General features: G+C 43.2%; 1 protein-coding gene across 7 annotated transcripts in view; it reads right to left on the bottom strand.

The window, feature by feature from the left end:
* Positions 1 to 235: 235 nt before the first annotated feature.
* HOXD3 (homeobox D3) overlaps positions 236 to 22,751 on the bottom strand; it is a 55,233-nt gene continuing 32,717 nt past the window's right edge. For 3 of the 7 annotated variants that reach the window (XM_058189981.1, XM_058189992.1, XM_058189968.1), the window contains 4 exons: positions 13,995 to 14,078; positions 11,448 to 11,542; positions 6,250 to 6,875; positions 236 to 3,673 (listed from right to left, as the gene is read on the bottom strand). In XM_058189981.1, the coding sequence (XP_058045964.1) occupies positions 2,919 to 3,673; positions 6,250 to 6,796 (1,302 nt within the window). In that variant the 5' untranslated portion in view covers positions 6,797 to 6,875; positions 11,448 to 11,542; positions 13,995 to 14,078 and the 3' untranslated portion in view covers positions 236 to 2,918. The other 4 variants (XM_058189997.1, XM_058190002.1, XM_058189975.1 and 1 more) reach the window with 2 other exon arrangements.

Below are 22,751 nucleotides of genomic sequence, written 5' to 3' on the forward strand. Positions count from 1 at the left end.
CATTCCATCTCTCTTCCTTCTTGGACACAAATCCCACACCTGTTTATATGGAAGTAAATGCTAGTGAAATAGGAGAGGCTTTTTGCCAAGTAATTTGTTTTAACTCGTGAATAGTGTTGTTCTTGGCCCCCTGCAGTCAGACCAAAAAAAAAAAAAAACCACCCGTAGAAAATAGAGCCAAGGCAAGATTTATTTCAATTGGTTTATGATTTTCGCATCTCGACTTACATCACCCAACACAATTCTAAACGTGTGGTCTTTCAGGCACAACTTGACTTCAATCAAAAGAAATAAAAATCTTTGTGCAACGATCTTGATCACAGTTTAATTACCAAAATCCCAGTTTTATTTTGCAAGATTTCCCAATGAAAAGTTTGAAAATAAAGTTATCTCTATACCAAGACTAGTTGTGTTTATCTGTGTGTATGAGTAGTTCTGTTTCTCTCTCCCATTCCCAGAAGGTTCATAACTTGCTTTCACTTCATATGAGTTCAGAGAAGAAAAATAACACAAAACAATTCAGATGCCATTTGAAGTTAAGCCCATAAAACATGGAGCTGTGGATCATATCAGGACATCCTAGAAAGGCCCACCAAGTTCCGTTCCATATGTCTAGTTTTGATTTATAGATGTTGAAAATAAAATAGGTCCTCCTATGAGGAACACAAAATAAATTAGACATGTTATTTATTTATCAATGTTGATATGCAGGAATTTCCTGGAAAACTTTCTAGGGATTGTGTACTTGTTCAAATTAGAGCTTACTGATTGTGCACATTATGGTTTTATAATAGCTCTGAGTGTGTGCATTTTAGAAAAAGCAAAATGTCATAGAAAGCAACTTTAGATCCAGAAGTGGTTAAAATATTTCTTCATTCGAAGCTGTTTATTCTGTCTTGTTTACAGATTTACAACACTTGGATAAAAGTGAGATTTAACAAAAGGGTACATATTCCATCTTCATTGTTAGCATGGTATATTTAAAAAAAAAACGGCAAAAGGAATGAGGGGCAATAACATGATTTTTTAAATATACTGTCACCATCATTGTCCAGCCAGATACAAATGTAAGAGTGAAAATCCTCTTCCAACAAAAAGAACTGCAGGAGCTGCCATCAGGATGCACAGAAATGGAATGGCACTATTAGTCAAGCCGAAATGGGAGGTTTCCCTCTGCCCCTGTCCAAGGCATTTCCAAAGATCTGCATCCTAACTGAGCAGTCTGGAAGACAGTAAGAAATGCTTCTTTCTGAATGAATGGACAGCTGTAGCTTCTAACATCTACCTAGTGTCACTTTTATGCTGAGGAATACTTTATAATAAATCCAGGGAGAGATTAAATACAACACATAAATAAAGAAAGTGGGAGCTCAGGAAGGATGTTTGTGTTCCTTGTCCATTTTAGACTTCAGGCAGAAACATTTGTTTACATGAGGATTGCATCAATGCCTGCTACAAACAACTATATTAAATATTGATAGATCTAGTAATTTCCTATCTCAAAAGCCATTCAGATTTCCCTACACCCTACTACAGTCTTTTCTTGTAGATACTTGATTGTCAATATTTCATTCAAAATTTGTCTTCTCCTTTTCCTCCTTAATCAGCAAAAGTAAGTTCTGGTTTCTGATAAGGTGTACAAAATTGATCTATGATTAGCATAAATAGCATATAAATAATATAACAATAATAATAACAATAACTGAAAGGGATAGTTCTTAGTTTGAATTACTGTGGAAATACTAAATGACATCAATAGCATTATATTGTTTCTAATCTATCTGAAGGTTTTGGCTATTTTACGCTAAAACAACACGACAAAATGGTCTCTGTAATAGATAGTAAAGATGTCATTTGAGACACTCATAGCTGAAGTAATTCCATTATACTCAATGGGGCTTACCTCTGAGAAAACAAGTATGGAACTGCATTATAACTTAATAGCTTCTTGGATGGTTTATGGATGTCAAAGAAGGCCAAAACCCAAATTGCCAGAGGAGAGAACAGTTTTAAATAAGATGCACTCCCACCTAAATATTTTTAAACATTTTAAAAGTAAAAGGATACCAAACAATCATGAAATAAATTAATATGTTGTATATTTATGTTTTAAAATGTAACGGCTGTTTGTGATAATACTTCAATTTTGTATTTTTCTATGACTTGACTTACAATTTGCTTAATCCTTACATAAACTACAAACACCAGCCACTGTTACAACTGTTCAAAACTACTCTTTCTATTTCAGATCAAATATACTAAATAGGTGAAAATGTATTTATCAAAGACCTGAATTAACTTTCAAAATTAGGGAGAAGGGAATGAAGAAATTCTACAAATATCCACATAAATACATTGAAGGCCAAGATTAAATAATGAGTATTTTTTAAAAAGTTATTAAAATAATAAATACATCTTATTTCAGTCCAAAGCAATTGTCCACATTGCTGAAGGATCCCATAAATTAACATCTCTGGAATAAGGTCCTCATTTTGGTCCCAACTGTCTTTAACTCCTCATCAGTACTCATGTTTTGCTAATACTAACAAATTTCTACAACTTACTTTTCAGTACATCTTTACCAATTAATATTCCCTTGTGGGAATTAATTTTAAAGGATATTGCACTGTCATGCTTTAAAACTTTTTTTAATTCAAAAAGAAAGAAAAACAAAACCATAGAGTTCAGGAGTTGTCAATGAAATAAACAAGATAATTTAGCTGTTACTGGACACACACGCATACACACAATCCACTAACACTCAGGATTCTGAAAAATAATTATCAGGAAAAAGTGAGGTAATTGAAACATGAGGATCTTTCTCTTTCTTTCTTTCATTCCTTTTTTTCTTTCTTTTTCTTTCTTTCTTTTCTCTTCCCCGCTTTCTCCCTCTTTTTCTCGCCATATGTTCCATTTTACTACAGATGTGTTAGTTTGGGTGCTTCCTGAATCCTTCCCTGAGATGTGTGATGAGAAGTGAGATCTGTGTAGGTGGGGTGGGGGTCACAAGGTCCATGATGATGGTTGCCAGGGATCTGAGCAGCGCAGCTGTAGTCCACGCTAGCAGAGGAAGGGTGAGAGAGATGGCTGATGTTGAACATCGGGCCGGAGGCTGGCATGGAATCCACGAAGTTCCCTCCAACGTAGACAGGGCTACCCTGCAAACTAGGGTTGGCAAAACCACCCCCATTGCTTTGCATGGTGTGGTGGTCGTACTCAGCTCCAGGGTACCTTTTCTGCTGGGGCAAACAGCTGCTGAGCGGAGCTGTGTAGGCAGCCAGGCCATACAGATTTTGCTGCGACTTGGCAAAGGAGGTTGGTGATGGAGCAGTGTCGTAGCTCAGGCTCCCAACACTGGGCAACTGGCTGGTATAGCCAACGTGACTCGGACCGCTTAGGGGTGGACTCCGGTCTGGAGACTGGCCAACCGGGGAGTGCATAATCCCTTTGGCTTTCTGGTCCTTTTTGTATTTCATCCTACGGTTCTGAAACCAGATCTTGATCTGACGCTCAGTCAGGTTGAGAAGGTTTGCCATCTCCACACGGCGAGGACGGCAGAGATAGCGGTTGAAGTGGAACTCTTTCTCCAGCTCCACCAGCTGAGCGCTGGTATAGGCTGTGCGGACTCTCTTGGAAGCTGGGCCAGGCGGGCTCTTGTCTTCACAATTCTCTCCTGTCAAAGAGAAAGAAAAGAGATAGGTCGATGGGCTGCTTGAATTACCCCACTGGATAGTATCCACCATGCAGAGTGCCCTAGCATAAGTGGGCAGAAGTTGTTGTAGAGTGGGAAGCTGAAGATCCTTTGGTATTGCAAAGCTGCAAGTGGACTGAACGCCAATGTGAAAAATATGCCTGAACAACTCTGAATGCCCAATTCGGATCCAGCCATTCACATTGCACTCTGAACGGACACTATTCAATAATTTTCAGAGCAGTCTCTGGGGTAGATGATCAATGCAGGGCACCAACAGCGCCACCGCCACTGCAGTTTCAGCTGTATTCCCTTCCCTTAATTCCTGCCCTCCTCCCCTCCCTTCCATTTGAAGCTGGCTTTCACAGTAAATTCAAAAGAGCCCAGGTCTCAGTGCTTTGCACATTGCAATCAATATGTGAAGGCCCCTGCCTCATAATCAGGGAAAGTGAAATGCATGTCAAGGGACGCTTCCAACAAAGCCTTAGATCATTTTTGTGTTTCTCTTCTCACCAGCCCCATTGAAATTCTTAGCCATCCACCCCATCTCATCCACCCATTCCACAAAGTGGGTAACAAGAAACTAGGTTCATCTCTATACCTATTTGGACAGCCAGTGATTGAAGCTGGATGCTGGGGGTGGGGGAGGGGGGCTCAAAGGGATAGGAAAGTTCCAGTTTCTGGCTAGAGAGCTGTAAATCATCTAATTTAATTGGAGAAATCAATTGATCCCCTGACAAAACCCAGGAAGGTCTGTCGAAGGGATCCAAACAGGACAGGACCCAGGCTCCAAACTCTGAAGACAATGCAGCAGTGAGAGCCCCAAGTGTGCTGATTATCTCTGAGATAGTGCTCTAACTATTGGGAAGGCTACTGAACTGGGGATCCACATGGGAAAAGTCCCCCCCCCCATCTCCCTCACCCAACTGAGCAGCCATTTCAAAATTAGAAAGAGTCAACTATCAGGATCTGGGTCTGCACTGCTCCTCCCTCTCTCTGAACATCAGACAATTTTGAAAAGGGGAGGATTGTGGAGGCCATCAAGTAGAGTCCCAGCACCTCCCCCTGATGGATTAGAAAATTATGTCAGCAGGGTGGCTTTAGAGAAGGCCACGCCCAGTTGGAGACAGTCTCATCTCGTTTCATCATCCACTTTGGAATTACTAGCATTTAGACACCTCAAATGATTTTGTAGATTCTCTATAAAGGAGCAAAAGAAATTGAGAGGGATGATCTCCTAGAGACAGCCATTAGGCTGACCAATGCAACTGCCCCAGGATTCAGATCTATGCATATCACAAAGGCCGATGGTTTTTTATATATATTTTGTAATGAGGTGGTGTGGAGAAGAACTTGAACGATTTCTTTTTCCTATGCCATAATTAGTTGCCTAATTTTGAGTAGAACATACCATGACTTGGACAGAGCTGGGGAAAGTATAATTTGGACCTTGGCTTCAAGCAAGGACTTATTAGCTAACCCTGGTTATAGAGCTTAATTGTTATTTTTTTTTAAAAAATTAAGCAGCATGGTTAATATTTACTTCAGAGTCATGACGTGTTAGTAAAGGCTCTTTGAAAAAAAAAATATGTATTTTAAAAATAAAGAACATCTGGCAATCTACTTTGAAAAATATATTGAGTTGCTCAACTTTGAAATACTGTAACACGGAGAGTGAGCTCCTCAAATATCTCATTTCTTTTCTGTTCAATTTACAAATTCAGCCAAGTAAGAACTAAATCCCATAGGTTTATATAGGACATTTTCAGGTACATGTTCTTACACGAAAAGTGGCATTGATTTTAATATAATTTATAAAGTTTGTTTTCAGTAGGGAACTTCTTATGAGGAATCCTGCAATCTAGAAGAGGAATACATTTAAAACATGGATGAGTTGATGTTACAAGCTGTGCTTATGTCTACCAGACATCTCCACCCAGCTGTCTGCCTAGGACAGACAGCTAAGTTTCAGAAATTGGGATGTGACACCACAAGCCTTTTCTCCAAATGGAGGAGGAGGGGCAGGAATCTTGAATCCTGCCTACAGACGTTTTCATGTCAATTAAAGGCTGCTTCCCCCTCCCCCCAAACTAGTGATCTTAAAATGTGTAAGATTACAATTCCTATCGTGCCCAACCAGCCCCACCAAAAGTGTGAAAGGAGAAATGATGTCTTCGTCTGGCTGTTTTACAAGAAGTGGCCTTGCCTGATAGCTCAACAAATGGCTCTAAAAAGGGCAATGAAAGAATTAATTACGGTTATGCAGTTATTTATTTGCTTTTATGGCATTCCAGAAAGGGGCTGCCAGGGGCCACCACAAAATGGTGCCTCAGAATGGTTTCAGAGGCAGATTGTTAGAGGCAGGCCTACTACTGAGGGCATTCCCTGGGTATCAGTTTAGTAGCAAGGGGGTGGGTGGGGATGTTGGATGGGCTTTGGGTCTGCCTTAGCAGCGCCTCTTACGCTTCAATGACTTCCAGGCCACATCACCCTCTCAGAAGGAGCGGGGGGGGGGACAACCCCGCCCTCATAGGTACCCAGGTAAGCGAGCTGGATACCTGCGGGCGGGCAATTGTTTTTCTGCTTGGAGTTCTGCCGCGATTCTTTCATCCAGGGGAAGATCTGCTTACTAATCGTGGCCGGGGAGCCGTTGGAAGAATTAGGCCCGCTTTTGCCCTTCTTGGCAGACCCCGCGTGGGCGGCGTTGTTAGGCGGGGAGGGGGAGGGTAGCGTAGGAGGCGGCGGCGGTTGTTGCTGAGGCGGCTGCGGCTGGTCGCCCAGGCCCGGCGGCGGTTGAGGGACCGCCTGGCTCCCCCCGCCGGGCCGCATGCAGCTTCCGCCGAGCTCCGAGCTCTTGTGGGCAGGGGGCGCTCCTCGGAGAGGGGCGGCGGTTTGGAGGGAGCAAGCCGACCCGGGGTACTCAGTCTCCAGAGCGGGTTGGGCGTAGGGCTGAGGCGGGCCTGTGGTGTAGCCGTAGGCGTCCGCTTTGCCGTAGCCGCCGCCGCCGCCGTAAGCTCCGAAGAGCGTCGAGTTGTCGTAGTAGGCGGTTTTCTGCATCTTGGGCTCTGCGGTCGCCAAGGCCTCGGGCGCCTGCTCAAACAACATTGACCGTCACGGCCCTCCCGTTGCTCGGCCTTTGCTTTCTCGCGTCTTGGGCTCCGGCCAGTCGCTGCCCGCGGAACACCTGGAGGACAGAGAGGAGACGAGAAGCCATTTGAGGCGGGAGAGTGCACGTGTCTGAAGGCGTGACTCGGCCGTGTCCCCTGTTTTCCTCAGACATGGTGCGGCTCTTGTGTTTCGAGTTATGCACGACAGGACTCCGTCACTCTCCCACCCCGCCTCGGTTACCTTAATCCAGGCACCCAGTGACAGGCCAGCAAGTAACATTGACACAACCCGTCACTGAAGGCTTAGAATAACTTTATTGCCGCTCTGAATGTCCGCTAATAGGCATACATTAAAATGAAATTTCCTTGCATGCAGCTCTCAAAGGGAACCTCTAATACACACTACATAAACATGACTAAATAAATAAATAAATAAATACAAAACTATGCATATAATTGTACAGAAGCACATTTGCCATGGTTTTAAAAGTCAAGCAAAGGAGAAGTGGGGGAGGTTATCGCCTGGAAATGTTATCCTCGTTCTTGATAACATTAAAGTGTGAGATAAATACGATTCCTGTTGTTCCAACTGCATTTTGGCCATTGGAATAGTTCCCAGGGTTTCACAAAAAGCACAACTGTCTATGGACCAGAAGAAAGCTATCTTGAGGTCTTTTTAACCCAGGTCTGTACAGCCAAGAACACCTGTTTGTCTGTAAATAATGTAACTCATCACAATACATGCGTTGGTTTGCAGAGGCTATATTGGCTGGTGATTCTGGAAGCTGCGGTACAATTTATCTCCAGGGCACCAATTTGAAAAAGACTGGTCTAGAGAATGACTTGTTAGCTAGTCCAAGCAGTTCGTACACTAGGTTTTGTGATGCACCCTACCCACTTGTGTGTGAGGAAGACTTTGAGAGACTGATGAAGAGATACTGCCATGGGAATAGTCAGAAGAGAAATGGCATAGCCCACAGCTACAAAGCAGAGCAAAAAGCTCTGAAGGGACCCTCCCTAGCTTTTCAGGCTGTAAAGGAGATGGCAGGAGATAAATACTTTCAGAATTTCAAGATTCTGTTGATTAAGCCTTACAATAAAGGGGCTGTGTTATTTCTGATATTTCCTGTCTGGTTTACCTGGCAAGGCTGACACTGCCCAAAGCTTTTAGCACAACCTGTCAATGACAAACAGTAGAATCCCATTAATTCACTTGTTCTTAAATCATCAAAGACCTTCAGTAGTCTAGTCTAACATTTGACTTATCTGCCCATCCATAGCAAGGAAGTCCTTGTCATTTATGGGTGGTTTCTACTGCTGTGCTCTATACCTGCATATTCACCCTTGAATACACAGGTAGGCAGCCATCCAAGCATTTCACACATTTCATCATTGGCCTCACTTGCCAACTTACTTTCTCCTTTTTTCCCCTTCCATCTAAGCAGATATCTGGCAGTCAGTTATTCATAGATTTCATCCGCATCCTAAACAAAGTTACATGTCACAAATGCCATTGAAATCAATTGCTTCCTCTTCCAATATGAATACTGAGAATCAGGATATGCAGAGAGTAGTTCTGATTCAGTCAGGGTCTTATACTTTGCATTTCCATTCACATGGAAGTGTGCCTCTACAAAATCCAGGAAAGTAGAACTTAATTAGCCTCAGGCAAGCAAGAAGGCACAAATGTTTCCATACAAGTTTGGGTGATACTTTCTTTTGCCTAAACTGATACTTTCCAGAAGTCTTAATCTAGAATACTTAACATGCCCACCCTGTTTGGTGGGATAAAACAAGACTTGCAATCTTACAGACTTGGAGAATGCCAGTCTTGAAAAGCTAACCTAAACTGAAATATTCCTCACTGCTTTCCTAGAAAGGTATACATTTGGAGAACATCTTTTTGGAGATTTGATTTTGGCATTATTTATTGTCAAAGAGGGGCCAGACAAGTTATCTTACTATCAGAGTGAGCCTCAGGATTGGTCACATTGGGCAATAGGGGAAAGGTAATTTTGATATAATTCTTATCAATAAAGTGTAAATAATCTAGGATGAAGTTTGTGGCCATTACCTTAAGCAGGCAGGCAGCATTTATAATAATATTTAATACAGTCTATTTTAATACAGCACATTAAAGCTTTTTTTTTTACCCCCATCACCCAGATGGCATTATATCTTATCAGTCTGAAATAACAAAGATGAAAATAAGGGCAATAACAGAGGGAAAGAAGTTGCTTCAAATATAATGATTAATATCACTTTTGGTCCTCAAAAGTGATTGTAGTTTATACAAATCAATCTCCTGGGGAAGTCCAAAAGACACTATCAGGCACCCCGAAAGACAACCACTGCCTATTATAAACTGCACTTAATTGCTTACTTTAAAAGGTGATAGACTTTTAGCAAAGAATGGAGAGTTGTTGCAATTGAGTTTGCCTTGTTAAATAACAATCTGCTATTTAAAAGGAAATGTTGATTTAAACTTTGTCTGCATTTCATTCTACAGTTTCACAAGCAGCCTTATTGCTTCTGTGTGGATTATTTTAATTCTTTTTAAGAAATATAAAGTTTTCTCTGCCTTGCTGTACTCAAGTATATCTGTATCCTCAGTGTTTGACTGCTGTTCTATTTTGGTATAAATATTAACCAACATTTTTTTTTGTTATTGCATTTTCTCTTTCACCCCCTTATCTTGTTTTGTTTTTCCCCCTCAAGTTGCGCATGCGTGCATTAATAGCCAAGGGTGACATGATGGATTGAACCAGAACTGGAACCTGAAAAACCGGAGAAAAGTCGATCTGTATTGTAAATCCTGACTCTTAGCGTTTTGTTTTGTTTTTCCTGGGAAGAGTTCTAAGAAGTTAAAGTGTAACTGAGGGCATTCAGTAACTTTCATTTGCAAGCTAAAGAAGAAAAAAGAACCTATGTCAGCTATCTTCTTTTCTGTTTCAGACATATTTCAGCAGATGTTTGTGGTGGGGTAGTTTGACCTAAAAGCTACATAAACTATAGGGTATTATTTTCAGAGTCCACTTTTCATTGAGAAGCTCTTTTGTAGGTTTATTGCCATGCAGAAAATCCCATTTCTGTTTCAGAAAAAAAGAATTGCTCATATACAAAAGAGAGGTTTTTTCCCCAAAATATTCATAATGATCTGTGCATTGTTATTTCTTTGCTCCCTTTTGAGTATAAGCATGGCCTTCAATGCTTGGGAGAAACATTAGAATTTCCTTTCTCGGTGTTTAGGGGTGTCTCCATATCTCATTAGCTCTATATGGGCCAATGACTTGAAATATCAATTGGGGGGGTGGGGAATTATGGCAAGGCCAGACTTTTCATTTCTGCTCATCCATTGGATGACCCTGGGACCACAAGAAGTTATCTAATAGATGTCTTTGGAGAAAATTAGAAAGCAGGCTAAGTATAATAATAAATAAGTAAATGCATGTTAATTGATGCTTGGTATCAAATGCACAATGCATTTACATACTGTAGAAGTCAAACCCATGACTTTAGTTTTAAGCAAAGTGTTTAAGTCTGAAACTTCTCAAATACATTTGCTAAGTATCCTATTTTATAAAAGAAGTAGCACCAACAATCTAGAAAACCAAGTAAATACTTTAGAAACTAGACTTATTGTTTCCAATTTAACAGTACTTATAAATAAGCATCAAGCAGTTCAATGTTATGCCTTGTTTATTCAGAAGGCCTACTGGGCTCAGTGGAATAAATCCATGGCTAAAGTGTAGGGAAGGTTGCACCACAGGGATCATAACTATAAGGTTTCCCATTCTTACTGCTATAAAGTTCTGTTTCTCCAGACAGGTCCCTAATATAGTTTACACATAATCTCATGAAGTGCTGAACACATACCCCATTGAACCAAAACGCATTTTCATTTTCCGTTGTTTTCACTTTCACTGAACTTTTGGGTCCCCAAATAAACTTGGGTCCCCAAAGAATTGTTGCTGTTCAGATTGAAGCAGGGAGTATGATTAGCTTTTTTGTGATCATTTACATTTTTATTTTCAGATAACAAAAGTTAAAATCACAGACCCAGGCATTTAAACTGGTTTACAAATGTGGTACATAGAGACCACACAAAAAAGGAGTTATTAATTCTTCTGAAACTTTTGCATTTCTGTACTAGTTCCTGGTAAATATACTGATATCTTTTATATCACATTACAAAACACTGTTCAGGTATTACTTTGGGACATCATGGCTGTAATTGACATAATACAAAATATTTATAATTAAAATATTTTAAATTTCCTATATTTTTCTTTGTAATACAAGACATTTTAGCTGCCTGGCAAATAATCACAATATCTTTTATACAGAGGCCAGGAGCATTACTTAAATTATGATAGGTTTCACAAGTTCCTTTAATGTATTTTAATTTTAAAAATTATTTAAAATAAATGTAAATAAGCTATAGAGAGAAAATAGGGAAGTAATGTATTGTTAATGCTTACTTCATAACACTGAAAATATACACATGCATATACTCTTAAATAGCTAAAATACTGTCAGAATTTTGAGAGGAAAAGTGAGACATAAATGCACTAATTAAATGAAAAATAAGCTTCCAGAATGTTATTTATAATTTAAAACAAAACAAAGAACAACTTTTGGCAACCTACAGTGGCACGAAAGATGATGAAGTAGCATTCGTTTTATGACATTTTTTATCTTTATTGGAAGATATACTTATTTATAGATGCACATTCCCAAGAATCTAGAGAAAAAAAAGAAAGAGGAAAAATATATAAAGTGGGGCCCAAGTTAAAAAGCAAATTGAAATAAAATAAAAAATTACCTACAGGATGTCCAGGATTTCCTTCCATTGGTGTGTGTATTATTAGCCTTCAAGGCTGCATTTATTCATAAATAATCATTCATAATCATAAAGTCCATCTCTTAGCCTATTACAAGCTCACTAGTTCATGGGGGGGGGTGTTTATTCTGAATCAACACATGACTTGGTGCCTCCTGGTTCATTCACTAAAACCAGATTTTCTCAAACAACACATAAGATCTTCAGAAAGAATATTACAGCAAAGTGAGAACTATCTTTCTTTCTTTCCTTCCTTCTTTCTTTCTCTTTCTTTTTTTCTTTCTTTCTCTACATACCAACTGCTTGTGAACTCTGCTTGAACCTAAAAAGGAGGCAGAGGGCCATAAATCACATGGACAATGCTTTACTGTTTGGGGGCTCATCTTTTAGATCTCACACAGGCACACACTCAGAGTTGTGAACGCACACATACAGACCTCCCCTTTAAACCCCCCCCCCTTCCTTTCTTTTCTTTCCCTTCTTCTTCTTCCTCACACGATTTGGCTTTACAAGGCTGCCCTAAATTGAAAGGCATTTTTTTAATTTAATTTTTTTTTTAAGGCAACGGGAAAATTTGAGGATACAGCTTTTCAGGGTGGGAGGCCGTGGAGAAGTCCCTCTCTATCCAGGACCCTGCTTCGTGGCCAAGCCTCTCCAGAGGTTAACCTTGTCTGAACCGCAGCGCCCTTAGGCAATCCCTTCATCTCTTCACCCTTCTCCATCTCACCCTAGAAACCAAAGGGGGCACTAAAAGAAGCGCAGCAGCATCTCCTCCTCCTCCTCCTCCTCCTCCTCGGACCCCAAAGGTCCCAGGTGCCACGGGGGAACCCCGAGCTATGCCGGGCTCTTGATAACTTCCCGGCGCTCACAAACTGCTTTCGATCCGGTACCTAGCCAACATATTCCTACCAACCCAGTTCTCGACCAATGCGTCCCACTACACTTAATTCTGCTGGGGATCAATATCTAATATGATACCGAATAAATAAAAGGCACTAAGAGAGGCCGGAGGAGTGGTTATTAAGCAGCCGAGTTCTCGCAGCGCATATCAATGCACCTGTCACGGCGGCGTGTAGCAAAATTTATGACTGTTGGCGCTGGGCAGTAAACGCTTCAGTAAGAAATGGAAAGCGGAGAAAGGAGAAGCAGGACAAGCAGCCACAACAGCTGCGTAGGAGGGGGGGAAGGCCGGCCATAGAAAGAAAGCTTCCCCTCCTCCCTCTCGACGCTGCCCGTCGCCGCCAAAAGTGCCTGCGAGGCGGAGAATCTGTATATAAAAGGCCGCCGCGCCGGTCTCTCTCTCTCTCTCTCTCTTGGCAGTACCCTTGCTTCAGAGGTGAAGAGACTTTATCGCCCACAGGGAGCCCCGCCGCGTATTTTAGCTCGAAAAATGCCCTTTTTTTTTCCTCCTCCCGAGCCAGAGATGATTTTCCAGGTCTTCGATGGAAGACTGACCTGCGGAGCGACTGCAGCGCCCGCCGGAAAGTGGGGAAAAACCCCCACGTTTTTTCCGGGCGAGGAACGGGGTGATGGATGAAAATGGACCGTGACGGCCCGCCACCCCGTTTCACTGGGGTTTCCCTAATGCTCTGCGGTTGGAGAAAGCACTGTTAGCCATCCAAAAACCTGCTTCGCCTTTTCTGTCCCGGCCCTCTTCGCCTCTTACCGCTAACTCGCAGTTTGCAACGCAGTCAGGCTGCTAGGACCTTTCCAGATCTGATCCGAATTCAGCATCGGTAAGCTCCCTTGGTCTGGTCTAGGACCTACGGAGTTTTGTTTCCAGTCCCCACCCCACCCCAAACGGGGAGACGGGGCTTGAAATAGCTGGACTACCGAAGCGACCCAATTCTTTTAAGCGTCCGGTCTGATCAAGATGAAGGTTTAGAATGGAGGAAGAAAATACATTTTGTGGGCTCGACAAGGATCATTATGATATGGGCCCATTAAAGACTTTTCCCACTCCTTAAAAAAAAAAAAAGAATAAATAATGATCTACTAAAGCCTGGGATGGATATAAATGTTACTGAAGGCGGAGGATAACGTTTATGATAGTAATAACCTTTTATCTGTGCGCTCCAAGTGCATTTTAAGGCAGTTGTATATCAACCTTTTTATGAATAGTCAGGTACTTTACATTACATTATGTGTATTAAAGCTCCTGAGGGAGCCACGGGGAGAGAGAATATTTTTTTTTCTTTTTTGGTCTTTTTTTTCTTTTCCTTTTCCGGCCGCTTCCATTGGAAACAACATTTATGGGTAATAACCCACGTGGAGGAGAGAGGCAACGTGCACAGAACCATTGGAGGTTTTTTTGTTTTTGTTTTTGTTTTTAAAAAATTGCAGACAAACTCACCCCTTTCACGTTTTTTCTTGAATTTTATCTGAAAAGCTGCGGGGACGGTCTTGTGGTTTCCTCGGATAAAACAATGAGATGCACCTGTAACAAAGGGGCACATTCAGTGGATGCATTTTTATCTCACCCCCCACTCCACCCCACCCGCAGTTCTGAACCACTGACTTCATAAATAATGTATCCGTGAGGCAGAGCTATTTCTCTCACAGAGCTCTCATACAATGGATCTTATTCTTAGGTTCACAGGCCTGGAATAGCAGCCTCTTTTGATTTACTCTTTATCAGGAGTATATATCTGAATTTGGTTACTTTTAAAGGCAATTAATATTTGCGAACTATTATTGTCCAAACACTCGAATAATTATATTGTATCCGGTATACATGAAGAAACATCATCTCCTAACATTTAACCATTTAAGGACATAAATAATTGCAAAAGCATGCTAGGGTATCAATTGTGGTTTTAATCTCTCTCTCTTTCACATACACACATACACATACAGAGGCATAACATTTTTAAGCTGAACATTTGCAATGAGGAAGAGCCTTTTCTTTTTTCTTTCTTTGCTTTTGTTTGTCTTTGTGTAGGAGTGTTTAAAGAAATAGTAAAGTTAGACTACTCGGGTTGAGTACTAACTTTTTTTTTTTGCACCGAGAAAGAAGTGGGGGGGTTGATAGTACATAACCTTGTGCCCAGCGAAAGGCCCATGTTTCTGGCGTTTTAAGGAGGAAGGAGACTCAATGCACATTATTGCACCCAAAAGACCTAATCCGTTGCAACACCCACACACTTAATTCAGTGGCTTCTATGTTAAGTGTCTCAAGGCTGGCTAGAGTTTATTGCCCCCCCCCCAAAAAAAGTCCAACCATCGGACTGACTCCCTATCCAGTCTTTTAGCGCAACCTTGTTCAGATTTCACACCAAGGGCAGGCTAGGCAGAGCTTAGGCAGGCATTTGCTTTGTTTTAATCGAAGACAATATCAATTTTAACCACCACCACCCCCTAAGCGCACCTAAAATCATTCCCACGCTGTGCCTATAGCCGCCTGTACCCCTAACTCTGCTCCCCCAACTTGGAGGACATTAATAGAACTACTGTGGGGCGGGAGGGGGTGCTCCCCTACAATGAAGCCTCAGTCATTTGAAAGAGACCGTCTCACCAGCCTAAGCCTTTGAAATGACCTTTGGCTGGGATAGCAATAACTCACCGCTCAATGAAGAACCCGGCTTCGGAACCCCCTCCAAGACCGGCCCCGAAGCCAGCTCCCAACTTCTTCTCTTAGCCTGAGCCAAAGCCAGCTGTGAAGCAGCCGCCTTCCTTCTTGCTCTCCAGCCACTTTCAATTTATGGGATTTCGGGAAAGCGGAGCTGACTGGCCGCCCCCGATGCTGCAACCTGGACGCCAGGTCCTCCAAGGCCTGGCCTGACCTGGCCCAGTCGGTATTTTACAGCATATATTCACGTGGGGCGGGGAGGAAGTCAATTTAAGGGGTTTTCTTTATTTTTCTCCTTTCTTCCCCCCACCCCCTCAAAATTCATTAGGAATAGGTGTTGCGTACAGTGGCAGAGTAAGGCTTAATTTGGGCCGGGGGTGTGGGGGGGAAAGAGAAAAGCAAGTGGCGGTAAAGGGAGGGCACCTTATAGAAGCGTCTGGCGGAAGGGTCATTATTTGCCAAAGCTTGCGGTTGATTAACGTGGTAGGTTTTCATTTTGTCCCTAATTAATTATCGACTTCTGAATCCTTCTGCAGAAACCAACGCGACCCGGCAGGGAAAAAGCTACTTGGAAATGTGGCTTTTCCCCGATAGTGAGAAAGAAGCGGAGTCATCTGCAGCCTTTTTACTCCGGCCGGTTCGAGCTGGGGAGCAACCCCGTCTTGGAACAGGAAAGGGAGCTCCGTCCGGCTGTCCTGGGTCCTCCAATCCTGCACTCTTTCCTCCCGCACCTCCTCCTGCTGCCGCGCATCCCCGATCGGAAGCCCTCAACCTGTGCTCATGCCCAGTTCAGGATCTGCGCTGAGATCGCAGCAGGACCGGCCTCGGACGTGGTTGCAGGCCCACGGGAAGGAAGGAAGGAAGGAAGGAAGGAAGGAAGGAAGGAAGGAAGGAAGGAAAGGAGGAAGGAGGAAATAGGTGATTGAAATTTTAGGTGAAGCTCCTTGCCAGAGGGTTCCCTGTCGCGTAACAAAATGAAATGCCTTGCTTGCCTTAATTGGATTCAGATGACTAACTTGTCAGGCCCGCGGCTTGCAGGCCTGAGAGCTAACGGAAAAGGAAGAGGGCGGCGGCAGGGTGGGGTGGGAGATTCGAGGCTGCTGGATTTTCTGAACCAGACTGGTCCGATACAGGAACCCGAACCCATCATTTTTTTAACGCTTTTCTATTGCTTGGCAGCACTGTTAATGATTTCGCTAATATGTATATAAAACGAAGGAGAGCTGATTATCGGTAACAGAAGTCCGGGCAAACTTTAGATTCCTCGCAGCAGCAGCAACAACAACAACAACAACAAAAGATATTTTCTTCCCTATTGAATTTAGTCGGGCTTGATCTCCGGGTAAATATGTCTAGGACCAAAACTTCTTGGGTCACTTTAAGATCAGTTCCAAAGAAAATCCAGTATGGCTTCAGCACCGTCGCTATAAGGGACAGAAAACGTCAGTTCTATTGTAACCTTCTATATTCTGTCCAAGAAAAGATCTTTAAACCTGGAAAGCTTTAATGTCCCTTATTGTAAAAAAAGATTTGATCAGGGAGTAGAAGCGAAAAACGGTTAACATTTTATTTTGCGAATGATTTAATTATTAACCATATTCCAGCCGAAAAGGAGGGACGGCCCCCCGTTTGTCATCCTAAGGAAACTTTGTTAGCGAGTCTCATTGAGATCAGCGGGGCTTGCCCACGAGTAGACATGTAAAAGAGCAGGCTGCCCAGCTCATTAGAACCGATGGGAGCAGGTACCTCTCACCTTCCTAGATTGTGAATTCTCTGTTTAAACGCTCAAAGACACGAAGATTCATGAACTTTTCAACCGCTGGTAACTACACCTCCGTAAAAAAATAGGGTGGAATAATGACAGCCTGCTTTATCAGCGTGGGGCAAGCTGGGCTGGGGTGGGGGAGAGGAGAGAGAAAATGAAAGAAACGTGGCAGAATAAACCAAAAAGGCAAAAAAGTAATAATGGGAAGTCACTGCTTTTTAGAAAGAGTCAGTCCACAATGCCACAGGCAGTGGCATCATTTTCACCCGGGGTTTTCAAATATAACATGGGATCCTGTCAACCCCACTATCCGAAGCAAAGAGAGGTCTGTCTTTTTTCCTCTTCCCTTTTTCGGTTAAGAGAAATCCTGGTGCGCCACCCCCCACCCCCCGAAAAAAAATTACCCAACCCCCCAAGTTATTTTGGAGGAAAATGGCCATTTAGAAAAGCGTTGAGTTTCCAACAAAGGCTCCGGTCCCAGCTTAAATGAGATGCCCCGAAAGACACCAGAGGTTGGACCATCCTGCAGTTCTTTGCAGAACGAATTAATGCTCATGAAAACTCATGCAATTGCTTACCTGGAACCTTGCTTATCCTAAAGCTGTCCTTCTAGGTCAAAATCTGGAGGTTGGCCGTTTTGAGAATATATCCTTCCTCCTTTGTTCTGGAGACAATACGCTCCTAAACCTGATCTTGCGGATTTGCCCAGGCATTTCCATAGACCAGTATTCCCGGTAGAATAAAAACCACTGTTGGAGCTCCAATAAAAGAGAGCGAATGGACCCTGATTTTGCTGGCTTTCATAATAGCATTGATATACTTTAAAAAAAAATCATTCAGGAACAAGCCCACAAAATAAATTTTAAAACCATGCCAGTTTTAACGTTTTCTTTTGTTTGTAAATAATAAGTGATGAGGCTTATTATATATATATATATATGTATATTCAATATATATTCAATCACTGGAGGAAGCCTTGTATAATAAAAAATACAGGCGCTGCCTTAAAATAAGAGCATATTTGTTCACGTGATCCTGAGAGTGGAGATGGTGTTGATTAAGGCTGAAACTTCCACCCGGCTTGTCCTCAGTGATCCAGCCCCGAGATCCTTCAGATGAGGGTCTGTGCCATACAGACGGGTTGAGCCCACTGGGTCAAAGGCTCCCCCAGACCTTCCGACAGAGAAAAGGTCCCTTCAGAAAATCTGGCACTTCCACGGTGGTGTCCTTTAACTATCCAGTGCCAAGGGGCATCGCAGCATGGACTTCAAGGTTTCTTTGTAAATCCTGATAACATCTGGGTGGTGCAATCCTTCTTAGTCAAGTCTTTCTCCGGCTAAGTGATGCAGGGGTGGGCAGACTTTGTTGTCTTTTCGAGATAAAGTAAGCTTCCAAGGTTAACCTAGTTAAAGTACCTATCTAGGACTAACCATCTTCCTAATCATCACCACCACCACTACCACCACCACCGCCATCATCTGTGAGCAGAAAGGCAAGGGGGTGGGGGCTCATATAAATTGCACAAGAGGGGCTTCTCCCTCTTGGCTCGACTTAACTTCTGTCTCAAAGCTTCAGGGTGGAAGAAGGCAGCTTTTTGCATTGGGTGGTGATGATCCAGGAAGCCTGGCTTGGCAACGCTGGTTTCCTAGCCATTCTCTGTTCGATCTGCTGTAGGATTGCAAGTCTGCCTCAGTCCGGCAGAATGGAATCATCCGACTGTTTGCATGCCAGGGTGGAGTGATACTCAGAGACAAATCTAGAGAATGTTGGGTTTGGCCAGTCAGCACTGAGATTTAAAAAAAAACTACAGTGTTGGCACTTTCACTATGCATTTATCTCCTTCCTTCCTTCCTTCCTTCCTTCCTTCCTTCCTTCCTTCCTTCCTCCCTCCCTCCCTCCTTCCTTCCCTTCCTTCTTCCTTCCTCCCTCCCTCCCTCCCTCCCTCCTCTCCCTGTCTGGTAAAGCTTGATGATTTGCCTGTACACACAAAGCTGGTTTAGACAAAACAATAGTTTTTGTTGTTGTTCCTACAAAGGATATTGCCAACATCTACTGTTCGTCCCAGAGAAAGGAACGCATCTGTTGTGTCTCTCACGACTCTAAAGTTTAACTTTGAAGTTGTGGAAGTGCCCAGTCTAATCCAGGATAGGCTAAGATTTCTTTACCATTCAAAATCTGACAACTGGACAGAAATTTATGCATAAATATTTCATTTCAGTTATCTACATTATTCTGCTTTCTAAGGTCTGAAGGACTGAGAATAAGACTGGAGTCCAGACATCAAGGTCCAGAGGAAACTTTTATTCAAGAATTGATCACCTCCGGGAGCACAATCCAGTCGAAGTGTAGTAGCTCTTGGAAAGTGGCCTTAGGCATATATCCAGGGGAGTCACCCCTTTGATGTGAAGCTTACTTCCCAGAAAGTGGCTTAATAGAATTTTATCCCAATGATCTTAATAGGGAGCTAAGCACAGGAACCAGACTGGAAAGCTCTGAGCTTGGGCATCCCCTTTATAATCTATTAACCTGCCAAAGAACCTTCCAGTATCGGAAATGGAAAGACTCCTCTAAAAATTTAACACTTGCAGAAGAGGGAAATGATGTATTTTCGCATTTTCCCCATTAGGTAGAGCAGAAACTGAAACACCCACCACCAATCAAAGGGGGGAGGGAGATAAAAGAAGAAAAAAAAACTTGTAAAGATCATTGCGGGAGGGGAGGGAAGTAGTAATAAAAGAAATCGCACATGTAGGCCCCCTAGAAATTGTGTTTCAAGCAAACAAATGAGGAGCAAACGAAAGTAAACCTGCAGACCCTACAAACTAAGTGTGAAACTGGTCGAGTGTGGGGAATCCAGTTGGCCAAGATGTGGCTGGAGAAAAGGATCTAAGGCTTTTTCCTTCTAAGCATCTGTTCATAGAGCAATAAAATGGAAAGATTTACAATCTTTGCAGGGCCTTCTCTGTCTCTCCCTCTCCTTCTGTCTTTCACCCCACCCCTCCACCGTATGCGCGCAGACACACAAACACACTCACACACGAGAGAGAGAGCATCCTTCCAGGAATTACTTACGATGATTTATAACAACAAACACGGCAATTGTCAAACTGATAAAATATTCTGGGCGATATGCAGGAATCAGCGTTATCATTAAAGGGCCTTCTCCGTTTAGGTTCGGAGTTCCTTTCTTCTCTCTCTCTCTCTCTCTCTCTCTCTCTCTCTCTCCTCCTCTCCCCTCCCTCCCCCCTCCCTCCCTCTCTCATGTAATTTTTGGGTTCTCACTGGGACCAACGAAGAGAATATGCAACCTGCATGTGTGTGCATTCAGATTCTGAAAGAGCAAATATGTTTCTTAGTCACTAACTCAAAGCAAAATCATTTGTCATATCTGAATAATTGAATTAATGTGTTATTGTTTGAATGTATAATTCATAACACAGGAAACTCCGTCTATGTCCTGACACACAACGGAAGTCATAAAAAAGGCAACAATTTGAAGAGAAGACAAGAGAAAGGTTTCAAAGGGAGCCTTAATAAAGACTATGTTGTTTACAAAAAAGACCATCTCCAAACAGGCAGAAATTTCATTGCTTTGTTCCATATACCGATCACAATCAATGTGGTAGCTTCTTTAGTTATAGATCTGACTACTGGCAACACCCCCCACCCCTCCACACACACAAATTTATAGCTATATTATTCAAACCTTTAACAGTTCCATTTTTAAAAAAAAGATATTTCAATACAAAACCACTTGTTTGTTCATCTGCTTTCTTGTTTACACTAGAGTATCTTTCACAAAAGGAATCAAACTCTCCAGTGGGAACATTCCCCTTTTCAGCTGGCTCCTAGAGATCCTTCCGGGTTTCGCCATCCTACAGGCACAAGAAGCCCTTAAAAACGAAGTGTCCCAAACCCACCCGGGGTTTTGTGCACTGATGGAGCCACGCCGACAGCCTCGCGAGGTGGTGGTGCAGAAGTACCTTTAAGAATTCATTATCTGTTAGTTAAAGTCTGCCTTGGGTAAAATTTCGGCTCGATTTTATAGCCTTCTATTATGACGCAAAGCAAAATTTACGACCTTTGCTTGAAAAGAAGTTCAGGCCCTTTTCTCACCGTTTCAGAATGGGTAGCAGATGCCCTGACAGCTAATATTGTTCCCCACGTAAGAGAGAAACGGCCAAGTATTTCTTTACCCCTGTTTCTCCCCTCGGCAGCCTTTGGTCAAAAGCCGTCCCTTTCCTCTCTCCCTCTCTCCCCCACCGCGGTCCCCAGAAGGCTCCGTTTCTTAATCTCCCATCATCAAGAGTCAACACATTGGGGCGTCTCGCCCCCCAACACGCACGCACTCACTCACTCACTCACAAGCACGGCCGCCGAGAACAGCGTCGGACTAGGGCAGGGTTACAAATCAGAAAAAAGAAGGGCCCCTATTTGTCAAGCATTTGACAGCTAAGTTCATTAAGGATTTCGAAATATAAAAGAAAAGAAAGAAAATGTGTACATACCAAGCTCCGCTTTCTTTCTTTCTTTTATTAGTGGCAAAATGTATATATATTTAGTTTTGTGTTGTTTTGTTTTCCCCCCTTCGGCTTTAGCCAAAGAGCTTTAGGTGTGCATAGAAAGAGCCCGCGCCCCTTTGTATATTATATTCTTGGGATCTCTTCAGTTTTCAAGTCTGATAGAGTCCTTTGCTTGGCAGATTAATGACGACTCCGCGTTTCTTAAGGGACGCGCTGAATTAATTATTTCGCCCATCACGTGGTCAGGACTTGGAGAAAAATCTATTCTTATCATCTTCCTTCGCACTTCAAGAGGCTGTCTGCCGCGACTCTTCCAGAGCAAGATGATTTGGGTCTACAACGTTATATTTAACCCTCTCCTCCTCCTCCTCCCCCGCCAACCCTCCCCCCTTCATTACACACACACACACGCGCGCGCTAACACAGACACACACACATCAGGAAGAAGGTATGGAAAACATAGCTGTGGCGAGCAAGCGCCAGGCGTCCCATTTATTGTGCGGGTGGAGGGACCCTTGTTCTCGGCGCTGCCTTCGAGCACCTCGGCCTCTTGGAAAGATGCTCAGCGCAACGGGAGAGGCGCGGCAGCCAAAGGGACTGGGACTTTATCCCTTTGGATAAAACGTGTCCTGGATGGTGATGGTTGTTGAGGGCAAGGAGGCCTCCCCCCCCCCACGAGATTGCGCCCTCAGCCACTCCCGATTAAAGGGGGGGTCAGACCACGATCCCCACCCTCCCCCGCCGCTGGCTGGATCTTTGGGGTTTGGCCTCCAGCCTTGACACACTTCGGGAGAAGATAAGCCAACATGTGCGAGGCGGGCGGGCAGGCGAGCAAGGGCGGGTTTGGCTGGTGGAATCAAAATATCTCCGATATAAATACTGTAGCGCCATCGACCTCGTGGAAAGAGAAATGTTTGAATACGGACTGTCAGGGGTGTTTTATGGCAGAAGGGAGGAGGAGCTCTCCGACAGAAACTGCTCCAGGAACTTTGCATCCCTTATTACTACCTCCGTTCACCCGGTTCCTGGTGTTGGCCGCGGAAGGGCTGGCTTGCCCTTCTGTCTTCTCCCCTTCCCTCCTCCCTCTCCCCGGGCGCCCTCCAGATGGGTTGGTTGAGACGCCCATCAGCCACATGTCCAAAGGGCAGATATGAGGGCGATTTCAAACAGCTGAAGAAAGCCAAGCCTTCCTTCCTTCCTTCCTTCCTTCTCCTCCTCCTCCTCCCCTTCCTTCCTTCCTTCCTTCCTCCCTCT

The sequence above is a fragment of the Ahaetulla prasina genome, chromosome 1 (assembly GCF_028640845.1).
Source record: "Ahaetulla prasina isolate Xishuangbanna chromosome 1, ASM2864084v1, whole genome shotgun sequence".
NCBI lineage: Eukaryota > Metazoa > Chordata > Lepidosauria > Squamata > Colubridae > Ahaetulla > Ahaetulla prasina.